Genomic DNA, 26588 nt, shown 5'->3' on the forward strand with positions numbered 1-26588 from the left:
TAGAGCTCCCACAGAAAAAAGTATGCCAGCTTTTTTTTGGGGGGGGGTGTCCTATGGGAACGCTGATGGGTTTAGGCGCGTGTCAAGCCCTTTCCCTTCTACACACCAGGCTTCTGCCGACGCAGAGCATCAGATCTCCTCGCAAGGACCTGCTGTTTGCATGCTCAGATTCATTTCCTTGGATCAGAGCAAGTGCCCTTGACGTGAAGCCACAAACATAAAAGGAAATAGATGCACGTCGCAGAGAGCAGCCCCGTTATCTTCAGCGGCAGATTAGTTGCGCTCTGAATCACCTGATTATTCAGGATGCTCTTCAAGTGTGCTCCCAAAAGGGCTGGAGGAGCTTTCTTTTCATCCTCTTCTTTCCCAGCCTCTGATGCACCGTGGCCTCGATGGTTCCTCTAAGCTGCAACTGCTTGTCTTCCTGCAACACCTTGATTTTCTCTCTCTCCCCCCCACCCCCCCATCCCCGCTTGTCCTTTGCAGCTTCAAAACCAAGAGACAGTGAAGACGATGCTGAGGCGGACAGAGACGGAGATCAGCGTGAGAGTGACAGACACCATGCGCAAGCAGGAGGATCCCCTGCAGCGCCAGCGCACCCTGGTGGAAGAGGAGCGCCTCCGCTACCTCAACGAGGAAGAGCTCATCACCCAACAGCTAAAGTGAGGGTTTTGCAAGGGGATATATGTGGGAAGGTTCAGGGAGGCAGGAGATGAGAATATTGTTTATTAATATCCTTCCTAACTTCCGCTAGCAAGTTCTTTTACTTAGCAGAGTTTTACATTCCCCTTTTAAACGCACAGCAGAGAGCTGGTTGCAGGCTTGTGTAAGCCTCTCACGATTAGGTTCCTGGTAAGTTCCCTTATATCCCTCTTCAAAGAATAAACATACCACAATCTTGTTTAAAGTATATAAAAGAAGTTTACTCACATCAGCAGTTCACAGTTGGATCCCTGAAGGCAGACAGTTACAAAATATATACATGTGGATCCATCTCATATGGGGATAATCCCAGTGTCCTCTGTTGGCTGAAAAAGCTAAAAAGCTGCTCCAACGAAGGAGGAAGTCAAAGAGAGCGTGTGCTGCATGATTTGCCCTTTTGATACCTGGACAGGTAAGGTCACACCCACCTCTAGTCACATGCAAAAGGAAGTATGCCCCAGCCAGAAGGAAACAGGAAGTTTTCGACTGGCTGGACCAAACATTTCCCCGCATGTCCACTCTAGGAAAACAATGAATGTTGTACTTGACTGCTACTTATGTATCACATCCCACAATATATTGTGTATGTGCATGTGTGGGTGCTTCTACTCAGGTGTTTATCATGGGATTGGTGCTTCTAACACAAACACTTTTTTTTTGCAGCGTGCATATGACATTGTCAGCACAATCCCAGCCTATATGCCCCTGCCCAGTACAATGTAATCTGAATTTGCCCTTTTCAGAGAAAATCTAGGAATTTTAAAGAAAATTATTGCCAGTGACTCTAAACAAACTGCTCAGAGTGTTAAGCCATTGTCTGGAAGCTCCCTATGTCAGAGGAAACAACTCCACGGACCTAGCTGTGACATTAATGTAATTTAATAGCACATACCACTTTTAGAGTTTTAAAAACACAAAAGTGGTTTAGAAACACTTTTAGATAAATAAATAAAAGTTTGTGCACACCTACAGAAGGGCATCCAGGGGAAAAAGTGTCCCTATGTGTGTCTGCTGTCTGTGACAAATTGCTCAGTCTGCTCAGCAACCTTCCCTGGATGAAGTATAATCTCACTCTCTATAGACTCACTAGTCCCAAATTCCCAAATGAAATACAACTGGGTTTGCCCCCATGAAATCATTAGAATAGAGATTTGAAAGGCTTAGGCTGCGCAACGCACTATATGTTGAAAACACATTTGGAGTAAAGTCTTCTCAAAGAATTCTGGGCCCTCGCCCAGAGTTGCAACTGTCACCACAAAACAACTCGGGCTTCCTATAGTTATTGAAAGTTAACATGGTTTAAAGGCAGGGGTAGTGGGGTGGGGGGAGGTAAGAAAAATAAGGAGAAAGGAAAGTGGGTAGCAAATCAAATTATTCAGTGCAGCCATCTAAGACTACAATCTTACTCACTTACTAGGGATTAAGTCCCATGGAACTCAGTGAGTTGTCTATTACTTTTACAGTAGCAGATGTGCACCCAATCTAGATCAGGACCAATAAAGGTTTACTCCTTCCCCTGCACCTCCCCCCCCAACCCTGCTGCAGTCTGCTGTTTGCTCTGAGGGAGGAAAGTCAAGACATACAAATGCAGGAATAAATTCCTCATGCTGCGGACTCAGCCCAGTTCCTCCCCCACCCCAGGTGCTATTTACAAAAGTTTTAAAGAGATGGAGAGGCATTTGCATTCATGAATAGTATCAGACTGCATTAATGCTTTCTGGATTATATCGTATTTGATTACCTTGCTGCAATTCACCCTGGTTTCTCAATTGCATTTGTGCAATTGTAATAGCTAGATTAATTGACCAAAATTAAAATGATCAATTGAGTGACTTTTTCTTTAATTGGATTGCAGAACTTTCTTCTTCTTTTTTAGCAAAGAGAAAGATGCAATTCCACCATAGTGTACAGACATATTCTAGATCCCAAACTGTAGATTCTTTATATAGGAGATAATGAGACAACAGTATCGTATCATATCATATCTTGCCAGAATGGTGCTGCCATTCAACAAATATGGTAACATAAATATATTATACGGAGAATTACACAAAAAGGAAGTGCTGTTTAAGTTGAAGAAGCTAAAGACAGACCACGAATAAATGTGGGCTACAACCTATATATACACCAAAGAGACTAGGAATATGTCCCTTGTTAATTAGTTCTAAAACTTCATATTTTGATGCATCTATTTGATATCAATGTGGTATAAAGACATTGGGGGGGCGGGACTACTCATTTACCCCATTATAATTGATTTATGGGGAGCTTCTGGGTTCCATATTGTCCACCAGGTTCTTTGACACACACCAAACTGCTGAGTGAACTTCCACATAAATTTGGACCAGCGCGTCATTCATATGTTGATGTCACCCAGCCTCTTGTCTCACAATGTCAACAGAACCTAGGGATTGCAATGGAAACCCTGGGAGTTGTAAGGGACTGCAGGTGGGTGAACAAATCAGAACTTAACCCAGATATGATGAAAATAGCTGTTGTTTTGCAGTGGAGACAGAGGGTTGTTCAGCTGATCCAGTACTGGAAATCTGGCTGGTGTTGGGTGAGGTTTCATTGAAGGGTCATAGAGCATCTGTGTTGTGTACAGAAGGCTCCTGCTTCAGTCACCAGCATCTGCAGGTAGGGATAGGAGAGACTCCCTGTATGATACCTGGGAAGACACTGCCCTTCAGTGGAGACAGTATTGAGCTAGATGGACCAGTGGTCTGATTCAATATAACATACTAGCTTCCTATGTTCCTCCTGAACTCTGCTGTTTGCAGCTTGGTGATGAGGGCTAAGAATGCCTTTTTACAAGCGTCCAGATCTTGCATCTCAATGAGGCTTGCTTTGGCACCTGGTTGGGACTCCAGCCCCATTCCTACCCCTGTCCTTTTAGGGTGACAGAGTAAAAAAGAAAGAAGGCAAGGCTCCAATACCTTTAATAGTTTTATAGAAGGTGAACTTCAGCAGATGTACCTTGTCAAGCGGCTGTTTGCATTTGGGTGGCTAAATATACCGGTACATTGTCCTACTCTGATTTGGTCTGCTGTTCATTCCCAGGGCCAAATTAAATTGCTGGTTCTTATCTTAAAGCAAGAAGTGGCGGGGTTAGTTTCATTTAAGGACCACCTCTTCTCTGCGTGTCCCTCCCCCCTTTGCACTTTGCTCAGTGTTTGAGGCATTGCTTTGGACTATTTAGAGGGTAGCCAACATCTATCAGGAGCAGGGCCTTTTTTGGTTGTGGCACCAGCCCCGTGGAATGCCCTCCCTTGGGCCGCCTGCCTAGCTCCAGCATCAAATGCTTTTTGATGCCAAGTAAAAAAATCTGGCTTTTTAGAAAGCCTTGCGGCTTGTTTCTGAACACCCACCCCCTTTTAATCTGCTATTATTTTTGTGTTTTATATATGTGTCTTGTTTTCTATGCTTCTGTTTTTGTTCACAGCTTCATTCTATCGTTTTGATATATTTATGATTTTGGTTTTTTAATACAACTTGCTTTTGTTCTTGTAAGATACTCAGGTTTCTTTTGAAGATGATGTAACAAAATTTAAAAGCTAGCTGCACTTCCCCCAAACAAGGTTTCACTGTACATATCTCCTCTGATGTCTTCAGCAGTTCAGGTTGCTACAGAGGCTTCATATAGCTGCCTGCAGTCTCCAACATCTTTACTAGAATCTAATAAGACCCGCTGAACTCTCTGAGAATTACTGCATATGCATACCTGAGAATTTCACAGCACGAGAAGCCGCCTTGCCTTTTCTCGCTTCCTGGACTTTGCTGTTTAACCACACTGGTAACCTTTTGGTCTTCAGTGTGCTGTCTTTTTCTAATCTACAGTGTACATGTTATCTGAGCCTGTATTGTAATGGTTTTAAATTACCTCCAGGCTTGCTGAGGGGATTTGACCTTCCTAGCTACACCTTTCGGCTCCTTTATAGCTAATCCCCTCATTTGTGGAGAAATCCTGACTTTTGAAGTTTAAAGTATGGCTAGGTCAGTCTTTCTGGGCAATTTTCTCACACACCAGATTCCGGGCAGGGTTTAAGATAAATCAAGAGTCAGTTCAATGGCTAACTATTCCAAAGCACAATCATTTATTGCATCTAAAAATGTTCCTTCCTTGTCATGACTCAAATTTACATTAATCCAGTCAGTTTGAAGGCGGGGGAAATGGCTTGTTACTTCACCATTTCTATTTCAGTAAGCTTCCTGATTGATTGATTGATTGATTGATTGATTGATTGATTTTTTATCCTGAATTCTTTTTCCACCCCATAGTGATTCTTTTGCAGCAGGGAAACGTACTAAATCCTGACAAGACAGAAGTACTGTTTTGGGGGGACAGGGGGCGGGTGGGTGTGGGGGATTCCCTGTTCCTGAATGGGGTAACTGTGCCCCTGAAGGACCAGGTGCGCAGCCTGGGAGTCATTTTGGACTCACGACTGTCCATGGAGGCGCAGGTTAATTCTGTGTCCAGGGCAGCTGTCTACCAGCTCCACCTGGTACACAGGCTAAGACCCTACCTGCCCGCAGACTGTCTCACCAGAGTGGTGCATGCTCTAGTTATCTCCCACTTGGACTACTGCAATGTGCTCTACATGGGGCTACCTTTGAAGGTGACCCGGAAACTGCAATTAATCCAGAATGCGGCAGCTAGACTGGTGACTGGGAGCGGCCGCCAGGACCACATAACACCGGTCCTGAGAGATCTTCATTGGCTCCCAGTACGTTTCCGAGCACAATTCAAAGTGTTGGTGCTGACCTTTAAAGCCCTAAACGGCCTCGGTACTGTATACCTGAAGGAGCATCTCCACCCCCATTGTTCAGCCTGGACACTGAGATCCAGCACCGAGGGCCTTCTGGCGGTTCCCTCATTGCGAGAAGTGAGGTTACAGGGAACCAGATAGAGGGCCTTCTTGGTAGTGGAACGCCCTCCCTTCAGATGTGAAGGAAATAAGCAGCTATCCTATCTTTAAAGGACATCTGAAGGCAGCCCTGTTTAGGGAAGTTTTTAATATTTAATGCTGTATTGTTTTTAACACTCGATTGGGAGCTGCCCAGAGTGGCTGGGGAAACTCAGCCAGATGGGCGGGATATAAATAATAAATAATAATAATAATAATAATAATAATAATAATAAATGGGTCCATGTTCACACACATACTAGTAACACAAAGACCATTCATGCACACACAAGGCACAGTCCAATGCTTAAACCCATGGCCGACTCTGTTATGGCCGTACTCTCACATACATCCCCTCTGACACATGGGGATGTAAGAATGCATCCCCCCCCCCATTCTGCCCCGTATATGTCTCATGCAGCACTGTTTTCATTCTGCTGCAGTTCATCTTCCACCAAAACCAACATTATTTCTCACCCTGCCCACTATGGCAAAATTATTGTAACTTAAAAATATTGCATTGTCATTACAATATATTCCATCCCGTTCATTTCACTGCAGAGGAAACAAAATGCAAATGAGCAGCAGGAGGAAACGTAATCAATTGCATGTTGTTTGTGGGCTGAAAGCAACAGCAGCAGCCATTGCCGATTGTATTCCCTAGATCTATTTTCATTCCTGACATGGAACGAATAAGCGAGTGTTGGCAAATTTCACTCCCGTTTCCATGTTCGTTGGAATTCACCGACATTCCTACTCACGCATCAATCAGTCTTGCTTGCCGCCAGCGATCGGTTAAATTGCTGTTTACAAGCCTGCATGATGTGATTGTAGAATTAGCTTAACAAAGGTTATATGAACTGGCTGGAGGGAGGAGAGGCAACAGGAGGCGAAGGCCAGTAATGAGTAAGGTAGTGTTACCTAGATGTGAGGTAGTCAGGTTGATTTGTTCTCTTTATTTCATAGGTGCATATCCCGGCTTTTTAGGAGAGTAACCCCACAAAGTGGCTAAAATAGCGCACAAGCTAAACAGTGGCCCATGAACAACACAGAAACAGCCCTCTGAGCCTCTCTATCTGGCGCTTGAAACCCTTCCCAGGACACACACCCCTCTTCCCAGGCCACGCCTCACCAGCCCTGCTCTTCCTCTTCCTCTAGTGCTTCTGATTGGCTGGAATGCATTCTTGATGCCTCCTGCATACTTGGATGGAGAGATCCAGTGCTTTTTTTTCTTTTAAAAAAATGTTTAGGGGTACTCTCATTTTCCTACTCATGTTGAAACGGAAGGTTGATCCTGGAGGAATACAGCTCTTGGGCTAAAAAAAAATCATTTCCTACTCCAGTTTGAAGCATATTAAAACCAGTTCACTGGTGCCATGTTGCCTTACCTTTCCATGTTCTTTGAAAGAAGGAAGAATAAGACCAGCCCTACCTCTGGGGACGGAGGAGAGAAATCGATTTAGTTTGCATTTAAAGGTTAAACAACTTAATTTCTGCTTTCTATAATGGTATGAGAATTGGAAACATAGATATCCTTCAAAAATTGTACTTCTCTGGATCTTGCAGTGCAGTTCTCCAATCAAACAACATTTACAAAAATGCATGCATTAGGAGTAATGTGTTGGTGGAAACGTTTGGAGAAATTGCTTGCAAAAATATGCACTTCAGTGAAAATGGCATACAGAAATGTTTTTATTAGGTGAAATTCTTGCTAAAATGCTGACAATTTTAATGGGCTAATTAATTACTTGCTGCATTAAATGTGGAGAACTGGATTTCAGAATGGAAAAATGAGAATCTGGGAGAAAGATCTGTCCCTCCCTCCCTTCATCCTTTTCTCACTCTATGACTTCTGTGTTGGTGTCTTTGTGTGTCTGCAGTGACCTGGAGAAATCGGTGGAGAGGATCCAAAAAGATTTGATGCACAATCACCGAATTATCTCCTCACAAGAGCTGGAGGAGAAATCCCTGGTGCTTAAACAGCTGGGAGATACCTTGACCGAACTGAAAGGTGAGAGGGGACTGGGGGAGCTCAAATCACTGCGATTGGGTTGGGATAAAGTTTTTCCTGTACTGTTCCATGGGCTGGGAAATGTGTGTAGTAGTATCTGGCACAGAACTTAAGTATGTAAGCATGATTGCCTGAGAGATGAATTTAAGGAACGGTTAGGTGGTGTGTCTGCTGAAATCTAGGTTTTATGTTCTAGGAACAGGGTTTGTGTTGATCTGTGTGTGGAGTGCTGGTGAACAAATGGTCCTTTCTTGTTTGGCCTTCTGGTCATTTCCCACAAAGGTGTTGTGGTTCCATATTCTGCCTCTCACTGGCTTTTCCTCCAGCTATCTTCCCCCTGTTTCACACGTCTCCACACTGCTCTTTTCCTCCATCTTCGCTTCTGCCACCATTGTGCCAAAACGATGTATAAATTCTATCAAAACCCAAATCTCAGGTTCAGAATTAAATGGATTTCAGGCGAGTTTCTTTTTGTTGTGGTTGTTGATAAATAAGAAAGCTGTGCCTTAAAACAGTCTAGATTTCCCTTGAGTGCAGAGAGTTGATTTTTCATTTTCCCAGTGCAAGCTAAGTGTTATTTGTCACACGGATTATGAACAGCCTATCTGTAAAAGCGCCAGGAAACAGTGGCCTTTCCAAGATAATTAGTCCTCAGAACCCATGAATCACGATGCTGGCTGAGACCAAAGGTCTGTTGAGCTCAGCAATCCCTACAGTGGCCAGACAGATGCCCCACAAAGTCCACAAGCAGGACATGAGGGAGGCAGACTGTGGCTTAGTACCAGCCCCTGAACTCAATGCTCTGCCCCTGAACATGGAGGCTGCATTTTAAGTTATTGCAACTTCTGGAGGATACCAAGCAGAGGAAGGCCGCTGTAGCCAATAGCTGTTGGTAGACCGTGAGGCCCCATCTGCACTATACCTCAGAGGGTGAAGTAGGATGTGCTGCCCCTGGTGGAGAGAATTTGGCTGTGCTTCTGTGCTTGATTGGAAATCTATATGCGCAAGGGAGTGTTATAATTCTCCTCTTCGCCATTTGGCAGGAGGTTAGACATGATCAGCGTGAAAAGGGAATTATGTGGAGAGTTGCCACATGATAAATTGGTCTGTATTCATACAGTGTCCATGAATAAAAAGCTCATCCCCCATTATTATTATTATTTCCATAGCACTGCATTGTGCTGATGCTGCTAATGATGATGATATATTGACTACATTTTCATAATGACATATATTCAAAAAGTGGCATTCAGATGTAAAAATCTTATAAAAACAATTCCTTCCTCCTTTTTCAGTCTTCCCATACCACTCAGCTGTGTTGACGCTGATGTTATTTATTAATAATTATGATGATGGTGATACATGTATTGATTGCTTTTTTATAATGATACATTCAAAAAGCAACCTGGAAATGTAAAAACCCCAAGGAAAACACAATCAAGTATGATAAAAAAGTATAGCTAAAATAATTTGTGTTGGCCCAGGCTAGGGTAGCAAGCTTAAGAGTGGCATCGAGCTGCTCCCCCCCACAAAAAAGAGTCTTACAGTTAACTCCGCAGAACGTGTGCGCACTCCCCATTTGCTTATTCATTTGTTAGCAAAGCGAGCACCCTTAGCATTTACACACACACAGTCAATTGAACATGCATAGAAGTGTGTGCAGATCCCCTGCGTGATGCTTGCCTGCTGGTGTCCTCGTTTGCACTGCTGCTTGCTGCCTGAGCACATTCCGAGGACTCGGGCTGATCGAATGTGGCAGTTCCTGCATTTTCCTCTGCCCCTTCCATTCGTACATAGATAGGCTCTTGGCCTTTCCTTTTCCTTCGCTTTAACCCAGGGGTCAGCAGACCTTTTCAGCATGGGGCCAGTCCACTGTCCTTCAGACCTTGTGGTGGGCCAGGCTATATGTTGCCATGATTATGACCTGCATTTTTGGCGCAAAACCTTTTTGGGGCCAACCCCCACGGTGCCCAAATGTGATTTCTTTTTTTGGGGGGGGGGTGTTCCCTCATAACCACACTGCTTCCTTTGCATTTTACGTGTTGACAGTTATTATCTCTCTCGTAAGGCGGGGTGGGGGGCTGAGGTAAGCGCGCCATTCCTGTCAGCCCTGGAGAGAGTGTGCGCATGCGTGAGTGAAGGGAAAAGCCGTTGGCCACGCTAAGTCAGGCCAGCGCCGCTCAAGCAAAAATTTTCTTTTCCCCGTGTGAGGGAAGATGAGGTGGTGGCGGCTATTTACCTTTCCATGTCTCGCGCCATGTAGCTAATGAGCGGCCTCCGCAGCAGAGCATAGAACTGCTTTGGAGTGCAGTTGCCCAGGCATTTCTCACTTCCTCTGGTGGGGAGCACCGCCGCCAGACACCGGCGGGTGTCACTCCTGAGGCGCCTCTGAGCCCCTGCCGCTGCAACTGCCCTTCCTGAGGTCAGTCGCCGGCAGCTCCATGGAGGAAATCCGAACTATGGCTCCTTTTCCCTCTTCCCCACCCCTCACCCCAGAAGAAAAGATTGCTGCGTGTGCGCGACGGACGGAAAAGGGGCTTGCCTCGAGCAGCCGCCCACCTCACTTTTGACCCCCAATCCTGGCTGAGTTGCAAAAACCATTGCGCATACGCGCTATGCCGACTGCCTGGATTCCCGGACCATCCGCAAGCCGGATCTAGAAGGCAACTGGGCCTAATCCAGCCCGCGGACCTTAGTTTGCCAACCAATGCTTTAACCTATAGATGGAGGAGCAATTCAATTCAGTCCACATTTAAAGGTGAACCCACCAAATCTGTGCTTTCCGAAACAATACGCTAACCCGAAATATAGTCATCCTTTGTAATGTGCGCTCCTCTGAATTTTTCCAGCGCAGTTCTCTGGCCAGGTAATGTGTGCAAAGATGTATATAGAATCATAGAACTGTAGAGATGGAGGGGACTCCAAGGGTCATCTAGTCCAACCCCCTACAATACAGAAATCTCAACTAAAGCATCCATGACAGATGGCCATCCAAGTAGTGTTCATATAGCTGCATATATCTGCAATTTTGTGAGGATTTAAATAAATAAATAAATAAAATTGCAAATCTGTGAAAGTGTAGAGATTTGAATTTAAGATTGGGAAAAAAACCCTAAATTGATAGACCCTCATCCTCACTATGGACAAAACAAGCCTGAGCTTTACAGTGCAATCCTATTCATGTCTATTCAGAAGTAAGATTAATGGAGTTCAGTGGGGGTGACTTCCAGGTAAGTGGATATAAAATTGCATTCTCAAATATTCTGAGAGGAAGGATGCCATATCATATTATGGCAAATGTGAAAAGCTAGTATAAAATGGCAGATACCAAAAAAGGTCAAAAAACTTGCCAGATCTTAGTGTTTTCCAGCAAGTCTTAATATTTCAATAGATCCAAGAAGGAGGTTTTAGAAAATACAGGCATTTACTAAGAAATGTCAGTGCTAACGGAATCCCTTTATTAAGTGACATAATGTTAGTTTCATTTGCACCATTTCCAGAAAAAAGAACCTCTTGGGAAAAGCAGATCCACAACACAGAGATTTTGGATGTTTCTTTTTACTAGTGCCTACCAATATTCACTAAATTTCTGACATTCAGAACCAACAGAAGCCGGGGCGGGGGCGGGGGGAACTATGTAAAAGCAATAAAGAAGGGATATCCTGATAACGTTCATGTTTGAATCAGAGATCAATTGATAAGCACCAGTCTTGACACACACACACACACACACACACCCCGTGCAATGTGACACATTTTGTATGCGTTTCCAGCGGTTGTTGACGGGCATTAGGCCGTGCTGGTTTTGCTGTCAACGCCCACTCCCTATTCCCTCCGCCATGCCTGGCGGGAGAGAAATATCAAGGACATTTCAGGTTTCATTTATGTTTTAATTTGCTAGCTCTCATGAAAACATTTTTTTGAAAAAATACCAAATCTCCACAGAGGGCGCTGAGCAGCTGTGGCTTTGCAGCCCTTCTTCACACTCCCGCATTAATGCAGAACACACGACCGCTTACCTTGCTTCTGACTGGCTGTGCTGTTGGGAGTGGGAGGGAGGAGAGATGTGGTGGTGGGTGTTGACGCAGTGAGTGGGTGGGGTGCAAACACCATTCCTCCTCTGAGGCCAAGTAACAGTGTCGGCCAGAGGAGGCCTCACTTCTCACTCACCTGAGCCTTGCCATCCCACCCGCCCGCCTGCTTCCCTTCTCGGCTCTGTGCCTCCCTCTCCTGCCCACCCTCAGGTGAAAGCCTTCCTCGGGCCTGCTCTGACCCCCGTGCCTCTCCCTTCCCTCTCTGCCCGTCCCTGGCATTGCAGCTAATTTCCCCAGCCTGCAGAGCAAAATGCGCGTGGTCCTCCGCGTGGAGGTGGAGGCCGTGAAGTTCCTCAAGGAAGAGCCTCACCGGCTGGACGGCCTATTCAAGCGGTGCAAGGCAGTGACCGACACCCTGACGCAAGTCCGCAAGTGAGTGAGCCCCTTCCCGAGCGAGCGGAAGCCCTGCTTGTTTCTCCTGGGACCCGATAGGCCGAGACGTAACCTTCTGTCCCGTCCCACAAAGATGCTAGAGTTCCCTGCAGGTGTACCTGGAAACGCCTGGCATTTTTATTTGCCATGCCTGCATCCCTCCTGCTTCCTCCAAGGAGCTCATAACAGAACACATGGGATTCCTAAATGGGATTTCCAGGTACTGGCCAGGATCGGACTTGCTTAAGCTTCACGAGCGAAAACGACCTCAGGTGTCCCCAGCCCATTCTCCGGGTGATGTAAGTGTGGTGTTTCTTTAAAGCCCCGCCTCCTGATCCCTAAGGCCCCTCCCACTGGCCAGGGCTCCACTGCCATCATTGCCCCGATTGCCATTGCACCCGCATTTGCTTCTTCCAAACAGCCGCAGCTTCTCTCGTCCTCACTGATCTCTGGGCTCCTCAGCCATCGTTTTATCAGTGCTGCTGTTCATGCACCCGTAACGTGCAGTTTCAGAGAATGGCCCTTGTAGGCAAACAGACGCAGCAGCGTTTGCTGCTATTTGCAGGTGGCAGCCATTTTTGAGTCTGTCGCCCACACACTCTGACCTTTGACCTTTTTCTCGGCAGGCAAGTTGATGAAGGGGTCTGGGACTCGTCCAGTAACCTTCTTAGCCAGTCTCCAAAGAAAGTGGAGCCAGAAAGTGACTTCAGCAGGGGCTTGGATTTCGAGGTACCCACCAGCCCCCCGATGAACCTCCACGACCTGACCGCTTCCACGGACAGCCTGGGCACGAGCAGCTACGGGCAGAGCCAAATGCAGAGCCACTTGTCCAAGGGTAGCAACCCATCCCGGGGTTCAGAGATGGTTGCTGCCAAGACCCAGACAGGCTCCGAGACCCCCAGCAAGAGGAGCGTGGACAGATCAGTGTCTATGGAGGTGAGAGCAGTTTATGATGATAAAGTGGAAGAGAAACAAGGTCCTTAAGGAATAGGAAGCAGCTCACACACTGGATTCCCATCAAACACATGGTTGTTCTTCCTAGGTCACAGAAACGCAGCATTTCCATATTGCACACTTCTGCTCAGGGCAGGAGGGGGTGATTAAAAGGGGGCACCGCATCTGGGAGTTAGTGGGACAATGGGAGGGGCAAACCTGGTAAGGACTCATAATGGTGGGGCAAAACCCATTGTGGGTGTAATAACATAGAAACATACCAGAACGTTCCAGGGGAGGAGAGCAGGTGAAATGGATAAGGCAATGTGGACCGGGTGTACCCTAACTGTGCTGTTGACAAAAACAAACAAAATAATGGACTGGAATGGGAGCGAGAGGTGAGCGCTAAAATGTGACAGTCTGGAAGTACTCCAGGAGAGGGAATTTGTATGCAAAGCCTTTGGAAACAGCTACTCCTCAGGCAAGATCCAGAGCCATACTACAACATTTTGGTGCCTGAGATGGAAAAATTTGCCCCGTGGTATTTGCTGTCTCTCTGCTCCAAGCAAGTGCAGTCTACCACCAATGTTGACAGCGATCACTTAACCTCTCTTCCCTCCCTTTGTGATCCTCCTCTTGTGAATTGGAGAAACAGGGTCTTCTCAGTGGTGGCCCCTCATTTGATGGAATTACCTTCCTAGTGATTTATGTATGCAATTTAAAGAAAACCTGTAACTGCTTTCACAAAGTTAAAATAATGTTATGTTACACAAACACAATGCTCCAGTGATCATAGAGGCCACAACAGATAGAATTTCCTTTCTGTGTAACTCTTAAAGGTATAGAAGTTCTTTCAGGGCTAGACCCCCAACCTAGGAATGGAGAATACATGGCCCTCCAAATGTTGTTGGACTACAACTCCCATCATCCCCGCAGAGGCCGATGGAAGCTGGAGTCGAAGATCATCTGGAGGGTAGCAGGTTTATCATCCCTGCTCCAGCCCTACTGGTCATTTTGTTTCACACCAGCCAAATCTCCCTTCCCTCTTCCATTCTCACTATCCCAGGGATCAGCAAAACTTTTTCAGCAGGGGGCCGGTCCACTGTCCCTCAGACGTTGTGGGGGGCCGGACTATATTTTTTTGTGGGAGGAATGAACGGATTCCTATGCCCCACAAATAACCCAGAAATGCATTTTAAATAAAAGGACACATTCCATTCATGTAAAAACATGCTGATTTCCAGATCATCCGTGGGCCAGATTTAGAAGGCGATTGGGCCGGATCCGGCCCCCGGGCCTTAGTTTGCCTACCCATGCACTATCCTCTCCTTTCCTGAGTCCCAGTCTCCTCAACACTCCTTCCTCTCCACCTAGCCGCTATTTGCCCATGTGTTTTTTCTAATACATGTTTGGCCCATAACTCCTTTACCTCCTGAGACATCTTCCCAGCCCACAGCCTGTCTCACAAAACTACCCCTGTTCCTAGGACCTATGTGAGACTTTAATCACAGCCAAGCTTAAACCATTTTCCCTTCTGGACTGCAGGCTGTTCTGGCAGCATTGTTCGCTGAGAAGCTGGAAGGGTTTCTCACTGACTTCACTTGCCATAGTGCAGTGTCTGTGAACATTCCATGCCAGCTCAGTCAATCAGTTAGAAACTTCACTGCCACAAGCTCGGGAGGAACAGAACCACCTCCGCAGACAGGGATTGCACCGTAGCTTGGCCTGGGTCCAGCCTTCCTCTTCTTACCCACTGAACAGCAAGGAGAGTGGAAGGCGGATTTTCCACCCCTTTCTGACTCTCTAAAAGGTGCAGCGCTCCTCACTCAGTGGTAGACTCCCTGTTTTTCCATCCTCAAGGTTCAAGGCTCAAGCCTAAGCACTTCCCACTTGAGAAATCAAATGCTCAGCTGCTATGTAGAGTCTAGTCCAAGGGCCAGCAAACTTTTTCAGCAGGGGGCCTGTCCGCTGTCCCTCAGATCATGTGGTGGGCTGGACTATATTTTAGGGGGGGGAATGAACGAAGTCCTATGTCCCACAAATAACCCAGAGATGCATTTTAAATAAAAGGACACATTCCACTCATGTAAAAACACGCCGATTCCCGGACCGTCCGCAGGCCGGATTTAGAAGGCGATTGGGCCGGATCCGGCCCCCCGGCCTTAGTTTGCCTACCCATGGTCTAGTCTGCCACCCTGCTCTAGAGTAATGAGTGCATCAGTTACCCCAGCCCTGCTTTACAGGCTGCCGAGCGAGACTGGGAGGAAAAGCGAGCAGCCTTGACCCAGTACAGCGCTAAGGATATTAACCGCCTCCTGGAAGAGACCCAAGCTGAGCTTATGAAAGCCATCCCTGACTTGGAGTTTGCGGCCAAGCACAAGCAGACCTCCAGCAGCGGTGGCAGTGGGAGCGCCGCCTCCACCCCAGAGCACAAGCCCTCCAAACCCCAACATGCACAGAAGGCCACAACCAAAATGGACCCCAGCGGCCGCCGTGGATCAGGTAAGGCAGGTGCAGAGCAGTGGGGAGACAGACAGTGCAGTGCTCTGTGATGAGGAGCAGTCAAGGCAATGAGGGGGTCAGCTACAGTCTCCAAGATCCTTTGGGAGATAACAGTGATATAAACCTGATTTCAGCGTATGTTGTGGATGTCACCCCAGTCTCTAATCCTTTGTGGGTGAGGTTTATGTATGTTCCTCAAGTCTCTGAGACCTTGTCCTTTATTGCTGCCTCCAGACAGCTGCACGCAGCTTCCAATGTCCGGATCCACCCGGGCAGAGAGACAATGTGCAGCATTGTGTGTGCTGGAGAAAGCTGTGAATTAAATGCATGGCTCCTAACGCTAACTTTGTCAACCTCCCTAGATGAGTTGACGGTGCCCAGATATCGGACTGAGAAGCCCTCCAAGTCTCCTCCCCCACCCCCACCTCGGCGGAGTTTCCCATCCTCCCATGGTCTCACGACCACCCGTACAGGAGAGGTGATCGTCACCAGCAAAAAGGAATCCAGTTTCATGAAGGTATGAATCCCTTATATGACAGGCCAGAGATATTCCAGACGACCTGTTCATTCAGCATTAATTCTGCTTTGCTTGCACAAAGTTTACACAAAAGTTAGACTTATGTCCAGTCTTCATCCTGACTTGTTTATGGGGCTGTTTTATGACAACAAGCATTCAACCTTCATCCATCCTGATTTGGATGTTTTGTTATTGTTGTTTAGTTGTTTAGTCGTGTCCGACTCTTCGTGACCCCATGGACCAGAGCATGCCAGTCACTCCTGTCTTCCACTGCCTCCTGCAGTTTGGTCAAACTCATGTTTGTAGCTTCGAAAACACTGTCCAACCATATTGTCCTCTGTCGTCCCCTTCTCCTTGTGCCAAAATCAGGGTCTTACAAGTCTTTTTCTATTAATCATTCCTTCATCATACAGTTTTAAATGCATTTCCTCATCACTTTCCAAACAACTGAAAGTCCGTTCATTAGTTTTCAAAGTGGATTGTATATAACTATCCTGATGTTATTGTGAGCACAAATCATCATGAATGTGCAATAAAAAGGACATCTTGAGGGGCCCGTACATCCAGTCTTTATTGAGCATTAGTTCTAATTTGTTTGCAGGGTGGTTATACGACAGTGAGCATTCATTCTGTATTCATCCCGATTTACTTGCACATTTTCCCATTAGTCATTCATTCACTGCACACTTCTCAATATATTTCTCCATCTGTTTCTGAACTGCAAAAAGCCTCTTTTTTAAAAAAAAGATGCTATTTTAGGCTGAAATAGCTCTTTCATCGACTTCGATTGTGCAAACCTAAATTTCTAGTATGAACATTAATCCCTCCCATAAAACAGGGAGCACTCCCAGTGAACTAGATTTGTCCCGTGCCCTTTCCCCCTTCCTCTTTCCCATTCATCACCTCTCCCTTTGCTTGTTCTTCCAGAAAGCTGAATCAGAAGAGCTGGAGACCCAGAAGCCGCAGGTGAAGCTGAGGAGGACTGTGTCAGAGGTCGCTAGGCCTGCCTCTACGCCCCCCATCATTGCCTCTGCCATCAAAGATGATGATGAGGAAGACCGGATCATTGCAGAGCTCGAGGTAGGCAGGGCATATGTAAGAAGGAGCCACTTGCAAATGGTCCGCAGAACTGCAGAAGCAGTTTTGGCCCCAGTGTGGCCGTTTCCATCCATGTTGTTGAGGTGACTCAGTGGCTGCGCTGTGGCCAGACTGATAAAGCCCTGCTCTAGTGGCCTGTGAAGCCAAGAGATGGACTTCCTAATTTTTTGTAGGGAGTAGATCAGGCATAGGCAAACTCTGGCCCTCCAGATGTTTGGGACTACATCATCCCTGACCACTGGTCCTGTTAGCTAGGGATGATGGGAATTGTAGTCCCAAACATCTGCAGGGCCAGAGTTTGCCTATGCCTGTAGCTTCCAGAATTATGAGAAATTCAATGAGAAACCCTCCAGAGCAGGATCTCCTTAAGCGGAGATTCACTTTGTAGGTCATGTTCTGGCTGAATGTCAGCAAATGTTTGCATCCCTAAGCATGACTTGTGCTTCTAGACATTACACTCAGTCTGCAATCCTGCATTAACCAAATGTTGGACCCCAAAAAAAACATTTAAAATCTGGGACACGCCAACATCTACTCAGAAAACATCTGGTTGCTGTTACTAAGAGGTGAGGAACCTCCTATCATCCCTGACTGTTGATCATGCTGGCTGAGGCTGATGAGAACTGGAGTCCATTCTCTGGAGATCCTCAGATGCTCAACACCTCCAATAAGAGTTAACTGCTTGTTGTACACTATCACCAAGGATGGGGGAATCTGCGGCCCTTCAGATGTTGTTAGATTCAACTCCCATCAGCTCCACTCAGCATGGTGAAGGTGGTGGCTGGAAGGCCGCAAACTCCCTCCAGTCCTGTTCAAAGCTAAGTCTCATTAATGAAAGTATTGCACTATTGACAACACTTATTGTCAGGCATTTTCATTAGCTCCATTATGAGGCTGCTATGGAACGAACAGTCCCTATTGACTGTGATTGTCTCATCTGATTGTCTCATCTGATTCATCCCTTCCCATCAATGTCTTGTCTGTAAAAGGTCAGCTTGTGAATTAACACTGTTTGCTGCACTCTGTATCCATTCCTGTGTTGCGGGCGACGTCATTCTTTTTCCCAATACGTTATTAAAATAATTTGTGCCCACAGCAGAACTGCATATTTTTGAGATGTAAGGTTTAAAAATACTCAGGATAATTACTAAGGGGTTTAGTGAGGGAGGGTGTTTTTTGTGTGTGTTTTGAGGGGGTAACCTGTTAATGTAATAACATTCCTCCAGTATATAAAACTCGCTTTCTTATGGGATGGCCATATATACATGAAATCTGCACTGACTTAACAATGCCTCCCAAAAGCACAAGATGTATTTCCATGTATTTGCTTTTTACTGGATGAAATATGTTGCTATTACAACCATTTATTTAAAAAGTTATCTATATAGGTTAATTATACACAGTTAACATGGCCCTTCTCTACAGATATAAATCCGAAGAGAGTTTGAAATTGACACCTGTAAATCCCTCTCCCATTTGTCTTTATCTTTGTAATCTTCTGGCTCAGTCTCCAACATAATTCCACAGAGAAGACGTTTTTGCAAGTAATGTGACGTATTAGCAGCTGTTCAAATTTTGTCAGATTTCGTGTCACTTAGCTCTCATTGTATTGCCTGAATTTGACTCCTAATTTGTAATAATTTGAATCTCAAGCAGAAGCTGATAAGGGGGGGGGGGGGTCAGGAAGTGATTCCACATTTTACATTTCATGGCTTTATAAATGACATCTACCTCCCTCCCTCCCACCCAGCCCCACACTCCACAGAAAATTGGGGGGGAAAACCACATTGTTCTCAGATACCTAATCCCCTTGCCATTTGGAAAATGTTTGCAATATAAAAGCGGTGTCAATAGTGTCAATTATTCTCTGTATTTATCCCAAGTTCTAATTAGGGCTTTATATATTCCATTACATTTCGGACTGATTTGGTTTAATTTTCTCAAATCCGTGCTGCTGGCAGAGTATTTATTTTACATTGTTCAGTGTTTCCCAGTGTTACCTGGGCATCAGCTGAAAATGTCAGAGCTAGCTACACAGCTGTATTGTAGTTTTTGGTTACAGGAAGAACAGCCACATTTTGTTCTTGGAACCAGGTAAATTTGTTCAAACAGGACATTGAATTGGATTAAGTTCTTCTCTATCCCTTATGAAATTATTGGAGGGACAGTTAAGGAAACGGCACAGCAGTGTCTGTGATGTTTCATTTTTATCATAGCAATGCTGTCCATCCACACGTAGGTTTTTCTGATGCTCATATTTTTAATGCTCCTGTGTCTTGTTTCCCCAATGATACAGCTGGGTTTTTTTTTCTCAGTGTAACTACGGCTTTGGATAGTGACATTCCCAAATGCATCTAATTCCCTTATTTTTCCATTTAACAGTATGGTGTTTTTCCCCCCATTTGCTGCTTTGGTTATGTCATCTGAATGTGTATCCCCAGAAATTCAGATTTCCCATTGATAAACTTACTTTCCCAAACCGGTATTAAAAATATATATTGTGGTCCTGTCAAAAGTTATTGCAGTGTTATATCAGATTGTTCCAAACTTGGGTCTCCAGCTGTTTTTGGACTACAACTCCCATCATCCCTAGCTAGCAGGACCAGTGGTCAGGGATGATGGGAACTGTAGTCCAAAAACAGCTGGAGACCCAAGTTTGGGAAATGCTGTTCTATATGGTTGCTCTTTGAACCATGTGGATACATTCAGATGACAGAACCCTCATTTAATGCATCTCCACTCTAAGTTCTCTTCTTCCAGTGGATTTGCATTTTTAGAGAAAGGGTGTTACGGAACTGTTAAGAATGTAAGCATTCAGTTAGCCATGGGTTAGCCAGACCCAGCTTTTCTCAAATGAATTTTTCAGCTGCTAAAAAATGTCACTTGGACTGCAAAGGAAATGAAAATTAATCCAGAACCTGCAGATATCAGAAATTCACCAGGTTGTTTGTTACTACTGTAAAATGCTGGCAATGTAGTTAGTATAGTAATCAACTTGGAATGGTCCCTGAGTTTAGAAGCAGTTTATGGGGAAATGTTGCTTCCTGGTGGGCATGCTGAGAACTACACTATCCAACTCAATTCTGAGTACAGTATTATGATTTTAACATATTCTCTGAACCATCGTTATGGTAACAGCCAAGACCTCCAAAGGGAGACTTACAGACTTGGGACTGAAACTCTTATACACTTTCATGTTGATTTGTTTAAAGCAGAGCTAAGTGTAATATGTAGCAGCAAGTGATGGAGCTTCGTGTGATAATAGAAATGCAATTCTCCTTCACCTTAGCAACGCTTGTTAGAATTTAGAATTACTGCAGATCTGGAAGCAAAAATGGCAGTAGATTTGTGGGTGCCAAGAAGGACCCCTAGATCAACTTTCTTCCTTTGTCTCCACACCCCCCGAAACATCACTGCAATGTCTTTTTTATCACTAGTCAGTACAATTGGGCCAATTGGGTGAATGTGGGTTTAAAATCAAGAAAGGTTTATGGTTGGTATTTTAAAAACAAACAAACCAGTGTAGTTTTCTCCTACTATTGAATTTCAAGGTTTCCTGTCCAGCAACATTGAGGGCATAAAAGGGGTGTACTGTATTCCTATTTCTGTGTGTCATTGTCATTCTGTGGCACAGTATACTGTGTGTTACACAGCTGAAAGTGGCTGTTCTCAGAACGGTACATCTTGTGATTTCAGTTTTTAACAAACTATCTGCCTGCAGATCCTTTCTGAAACCGAGGGTAGGGCCAAGCCCTGTGGTCAGTTTCCTGGTTGTCAGTTCCACACCACCCCATAAGCTCGTGGTTATCCTCCTTGAGCCGGAATTAGCAACCCACACTATTTTGTTTTCTGTCTGTATACAGCCCCTCAAAAAAACCAAACCCAAAACAACCACCTTCCGTGTTCTGACTTCCTCAGGTATTTCAGAGAAGCTCTTCATTTATTCCTAAGTTCCATTGCGACCAGCTCGCCCCTGCCGCAGACATGTGGCCCAATGGGGCCACCATAGCAGCCGAAGGATGGAAGGTAACACAGCCGTGCTTGGACGGATCACAACTCCCTTCTTCTCTTCCTTCCCTCTGACTGGCTACCTGCCATAGCACCTCTAACAGGATTCCTCTTCCTTTTCTGCAGCCCCTTGTTAACTCTTCTTGCTCTTTCTCTCTCTGCCTCTCCGTACATTAACCAACTAACGGCTCTTCCCCACGTCACCCACCTGACACAAGCAGTGTGCATTGTCCTGACACAACACGGGATCCAACCGGCACTAACCCTGTGTGACTCTTTCGAAGGGACAGGTGTATGATTTGCTGGGCCTCCCCCCCCAAGAATGCTGGGCAAGTTTGGACTGGGGCCGAACCGGGAGTGCCGATCACTGTTTAGTTGGGGGTAACTCACTTGTTCTGCTTGCGCTATTATTCCGCCTGCACTTCTAGACAAAGGGATTTCCTGATTGCAATGCATGCCACGCCTTTTGGGCGGAGCCTGGGTGCTTGTTCTCACTGCTCGTTTCCAAGTGCATGGGTCTGGGGGGGGTGAGGGGGGCGGAGAATGCCACATTCTTATCTCCCCCAACTAAAGTGATTCTGTTCTGGTGTTATCTGTGGCTTGAGTCACATCCTACGAAATCGGAAAAGTTTTTTATTGCTGTTAGTATGCAATATCTGGAAGAGTTCTGGAGATTTGGTTCAGTGTAGAGCAGCCTTTCTCAACCTGCGGTCCCCAGATGTTGTTGAACTACAACTCCCATCACCCCTAGCTAGCGAGGCCAGAGCTCAGGGATGATGGGAGTTGTAGTCCAACAACATCTGGGGATGCACAGGTTGAGAACCGCTGGTGTAGAATGGGATAACGTTGAGAATTTGCTGATTTCTCTCAAACTGTCTCGGTGGTGCTCCGGGAGGGGGGGTAGGAAATTGGAGGCAGCGATGCCTCTGAACGCCTGTCTCTGGAAACCACAGGAGGGAGGGGAGAGTGCTGTTGCGCATGAATCATGCTTTTGGGTTTCCCACAGGCATCTGGTTGGCCCCTGTGTGAACAGGATGCTGGACTAGATGGGCGATTGGCTCTTCTTATGCCACACCCTCCTCTAGCACAGGACCTTGTGCTTCCCTCCCCACCACCTCAGGCACCTTCAGGAGCTGCAATGAGTAGAGACCAAATGTTAGGTGAGCTGAAGTGGCAGCCGATAAAATTACTTTGACATGGACTGACAGATGGGTGTGGCTCATGCTCTGGGATCCCATGGGGGAGGGCCTGTATCTGCAGTTCACATTGGCCGTTGTCCTAGGAGATTTTTATTTATCTTCCCCCTCACTGTTTGTAGCGTGACTGTTGTGCTTGAGCCCTCTGCTCTACAGATAACTTTCCTGGGGTGTGTGCCTGCTCTCTGCTTGTGGTAAGCTGTGGGTTGGATTCTGCGGGCAAAAGTGCTTGTGGGGAGTTGGATTTGCTTTATGTGCAAGGGGTTAGGATACTTGGCTTCTTCATCGCTTCTTACTTGATTTCATTTCTGTAGACACACCTACTACTTAAGGTTACCAGATTTCCCCCCAATGAATCTGGGGACATTTTTCAACTTCCTACTAAAGAGATGGATTTTGTCAGGGGACTGATTTGCAAATCCAGGGACTGTCCCCGGGAAACAGGGACATCTGGTAACCTTATACTACATTCCACTACCAGCTTCCTAGGAATCATATTTTTGCAAGAGAAAATAGAGATCCGCAACAGATATTTCTGTCTATCATCTATCTATCTATCTATCTATTTATCTATCTATCTATCTATCTATCTATCTATCTATCATCTATCTATCTACCATCTATCTATCTATCTATCTATCTATCTATCTATCTATCTCTATCATCTATAAACTACAGTTTCCAGGCATATTTGGGAGAAGCAATCACAGTTAACCTGGAATGATGTTGCATTGTAAATTAGCCATTTGGCTTTGCCTATAAACTATACCTTGAGATGACTGACAGGGTTTTCTTGTTTGGTAGACATCAAGATTGGCCTTATCACTAAGGCAAGCTGTGGATAACTATCCACAGATATCAAATTTTGGAATGGTGTTTTGCCAAATATCCTTCATTTGGGTCCAACTTCAACAGATCTTGTGGAGGAAATACTTCCACATTGGTGCCTGAAACGTCTGTGATGTTCAGACTAGTTCTTGTGGTGGACCAGTTTTCTCCAATGTGCTGCCCTCCAGATGTCTTGGACTGCAACTCCCATCAGCCTTTGCCAGCATGTCTAGTGTTCAGGGGTGATGGGAATTGCACTGCAAAACAAGAGAGTAGCCCAGATGGCCAAACAGGTTGATCCAGGCCCACTATTAAGAACTCATTCGAATATTGAGCCGAGAAGGTGGTTGTTAGCTTTTTTTCATCCAGCAAACTCTCCCGCCTCAATAATTCTTGTCTGAATTTCCCCTTAGGAGTCAGGACTCTCAAAACCTCCATCTGGTTACAATTCCCACCTCCCTCATATTGCCATTTCTGAGTGGGTGTCCAGCTTGACATTTCCTGAATCTCAGCCAGAAGCTGATAAGGGGATATGCAACCCTCGGACCCGTGATCACCAATGCATCAGAGGACAGACAGGAGTCATTGGATGGACTATGGTGGAAACGAGGGAGAGCCCAGAGGTCTTGTTGGGAAAGCTGAAAAAGGATGAAAAGAAGCTGAAAGGAGGCCTGTCCAATAAGGCCTCAACATGCACTCATTCTCTGCCAGCTAAAGTGAAATCTCGTAGATATCTGCCTGGAACTGGTCTTATTTGTGACACTGATCATGGGGGAGAAGGAGGCCTGGTAGCATTTGAAAAAACAAAAACTTCACCGGAAGATGAAATTGTTCAACTTGGAGGAGAAGATGCTATATTTGTGAAAGTTTGGGGCAAGCAAGCAAGTAGTCTACAGACAACCGTCCAAGGGATTGGGGCTCATTCAAAAGAAAATGAAGCACCTGTTGTCACACTTGACTATAAGACATTTTCTTCACCAACAGAAGGAGGTGACGTGTTCATAGGGTTGGATAAGAGAAGCAACACTGCAGAATCAAAAGACGAAGAAGCCGATCAGAACACAGAAGATGTTCCATTAGTTTTGAAAGGCCCTGATGCTGCTATTGTACCAATGCAGAGAGGTCATCTGAGAGAAGCTTCAGAAATGTATTTTCCCTTGCAGCATCCAGAATCCCCTGGGAATAAAGAAGTCATTGGGTTTGACGCAGCATCCCTGGCTCCTGTTGGTGCCAGCACAGGCAAGGACGAGATAGACACAGGTTTAGAAGACAAGCAAAAGGAAAGCACTTCTCTTGATGACATGACCGTAAGAAGCCGAGAGATTTGCAAAGACACTTACCAAAGGCTGGACAACCTGGAAGAGACCATCAGAGAACTCGAAATGACTATCAGTGAAATTAGCTGCCAGGCATCTACTGAGCTTATATTTGCTCAAAATCACATTGGGCCTCTGGGCTCAGAAAATGGCAAAAATGGAGACTGGAAGGTGGGCACGCATGTGCCCAAATGCAGCCATGCTGTATCAGTGGTTGTGCAGCCTGACTGCCATGATTTAAAACAGTATGAAGCAAGCAACAGCACACCCAAGACTTCTCCAACCAGCGCTAAGCCTCCTCTGCTGCCCAAACCTCGGTTCCTGTTGAACGACGACCCACAGGTTCATTTGTTTTAAACATTCCTCTTGTTCTGCTGTACCTCTAGATTTCTCCCTGAAAGTCTTCTCTCCTGTCTGTCCTCTCAAGATTCGACCTGCTCTTAAGAGACAAGGTGTGAACTATCTTAGGTCTCTGCAAAATTGTAGATTTAAGTGGAATTTCAAGTCCAGTCTCTCTAGGAATCCAAATGAGATGCCTGCCACTTGTTTGAGCTACTCTTTCTTTCTGGCTATGGTAATGGCATGTCTTAGTCTGATTATTCACTGTTACTTTCTTCATTCTGTTCATGCTAGTTTATTCTTCTTCCTCACCACTGGCACCGAATCTGTCTCTGAAATGTAGGGAAGGCTGTCTCTTAACAGGAACGAAAGTGCAGCACCTTCTTTGCATTTGTCTTTGAGCCATGTGAACTACAAATGCAAACTAGCCGCACAAAGCCTGGTTGTTGAACTGTCATTGCTGCCTCCCAGCCAAGAAACCTTGGGGGGGGAGTGACTTTTTTTTGTAAAGGGGTTTCCCGCAGTGGTTCAACAATCAACCTCTCTTCCCATGGAACTCAGGAAATCGTAGCTCTGTGAGGGGAATAAGGGTCTCCTAACAACTCTGAGCACTATTTATTTATTATTTATTTATTCATTGCACTTATATACCACCTTTATCTTCCAAGGATCTCAAGGTGGTGTACATAGTTCTCCCCCTTCCCATTTCATCTTCAGAGCAACCCTGTGAGGTAGGTTAGACTAAGAAGTGGTGACTGGGCCAAGGTCACCCAGTGGGCTTCATGGCTGAGTCGGGATTCGAACCGTGTGCTCCCAGGTCCAACACTCTAACCATTAGGCCACACTGGCTCTCTCTCTCCTTTCACAAACTGCAGTACCCAGCATGCTTTGGGGGGAGTGATCGCTTTTGAAAGTGGCATGATACTGCTTTAAAGGTACAGTACAAATGGGGCCTCTGGTTAGATTCTTTTTGGTGACTTACGTTTAACCATGAGGCCCTGGAGCAATTCACACCCTTGTTAAGTTTCTTTCGTACTGCCATAATGGGCAAATGAGAACCGAGGTTGTTAATTTGGCAAGTGCCTCCCAAAACTCTTAGCAGCAGTTTCAAAAGCAGAACTCACGGGAGATGCTTGGCAGCCAGAGTTTAACCTCAGTCTCTGCTAGCCTCAAATTTTTCCAGGAGAAGGATGTTGCCCAGGCAATGAGTAAAAGATGCCCATATCAAGCTTAAAAAGAAGCAAAATCTGCATAAGATGACATTTTGGCAGTTCTGGTATGATCAGCAAGGCTTCCTTGGAAGATCAACCAGGGATATAATGGGATGACAATCTGCTAGATATCCCAGTCCCAAATTATTTAGGATTTTATACATCAGCAATAATGTATTGAAAACGGCTAGGCAGCTGATAGGCCTTGTGACTGTCCTCTCTTCAGCTATTAGTTGAAATGCTGTGACATCATGGACTGCTCATGAACATCCGAACTGTTTAGAGGGGGAAAGTTTGGTCATAAGATGTTTGCAGTCCCATTCCCCTTGTGATGAAAAAAAGGGGGGGTCTGAGCTGTGTGAAGGGCCGTGATGCACAGAGTGGCAGAGGAGAGAGGCTGTGTACTTTAATAAGCAAGAAACCATGATTAGCAGAGCAAAGTCTGGCAGCACTGGAGGTGCAGGCAAAGTGGGATCCAGGGGGGAAAAATCTGGAAAAGGCGCAAGTCTTGAGAAGGAGTTTGCAGGACGCTAGGGGTATGACTAGATGATCAGAGG

The 26588-nt window shown here is 45.7% G+C and overlaps 1 protein-coding gene across 18 annotated transcripts in view; it reads left to right on the top strand.

Moving 5' to 3' along the window:
- SRCIN1 (SRC kinase signaling inhibitor 1) overlaps nt 1-26588 on the top strand; it is a 264954-nt gene that overhangs the window by 220954 nt on the left and 17412 nt on the right. For 10 of the 18 annotated variants that reach the window (XM_083469415.1, XM_083469417.1, XM_083469416.1 and 7 more), the window contains 9 exons: nt 487-662; nt 7487-7617; nt 11936-12083; nt 12710-13019; nt 15260-15518; nt 15881-16035; nt 16963-17115; nt 21052-21159; nt 23579-24823. In XM_083469415.1, the coding sequence (XP_083325541.1) occupies nt 487-662; nt 7487-7617; nt 11936-12083; nt 12710-13019; nt 15260-15518; nt 15881-16035; nt 16963-17115; nt 21052-21159; nt 23579-24823 (2685 nt within the window). The remainder of the gene's footprint in view (nt 1-486; nt 663-7486; nt 7618-11935; nt 12084-12709; nt 13020-15259; nt 15519-15880; nt 16036-16962; nt 17116-21051; nt 21160-23578; nt 24824-26588) is intronic. The other 8 variants (XM_083469406.1, XM_083469407.1, XM_083469408.1 and 5 more) reach the window with 2 other exon arrangements.

This window comes from Podarcis liolepis (assembly GCF_965112155.1).
Source record: "Podarcis liolepis genome assembly, chromosome: 13".
Classification (NCBI taxonomy): Eukaryota; Metazoa; Chordata; class Lepidosauria; order Squamata; family Lacertidae; genus Podarcis; species Podarcis liolepis.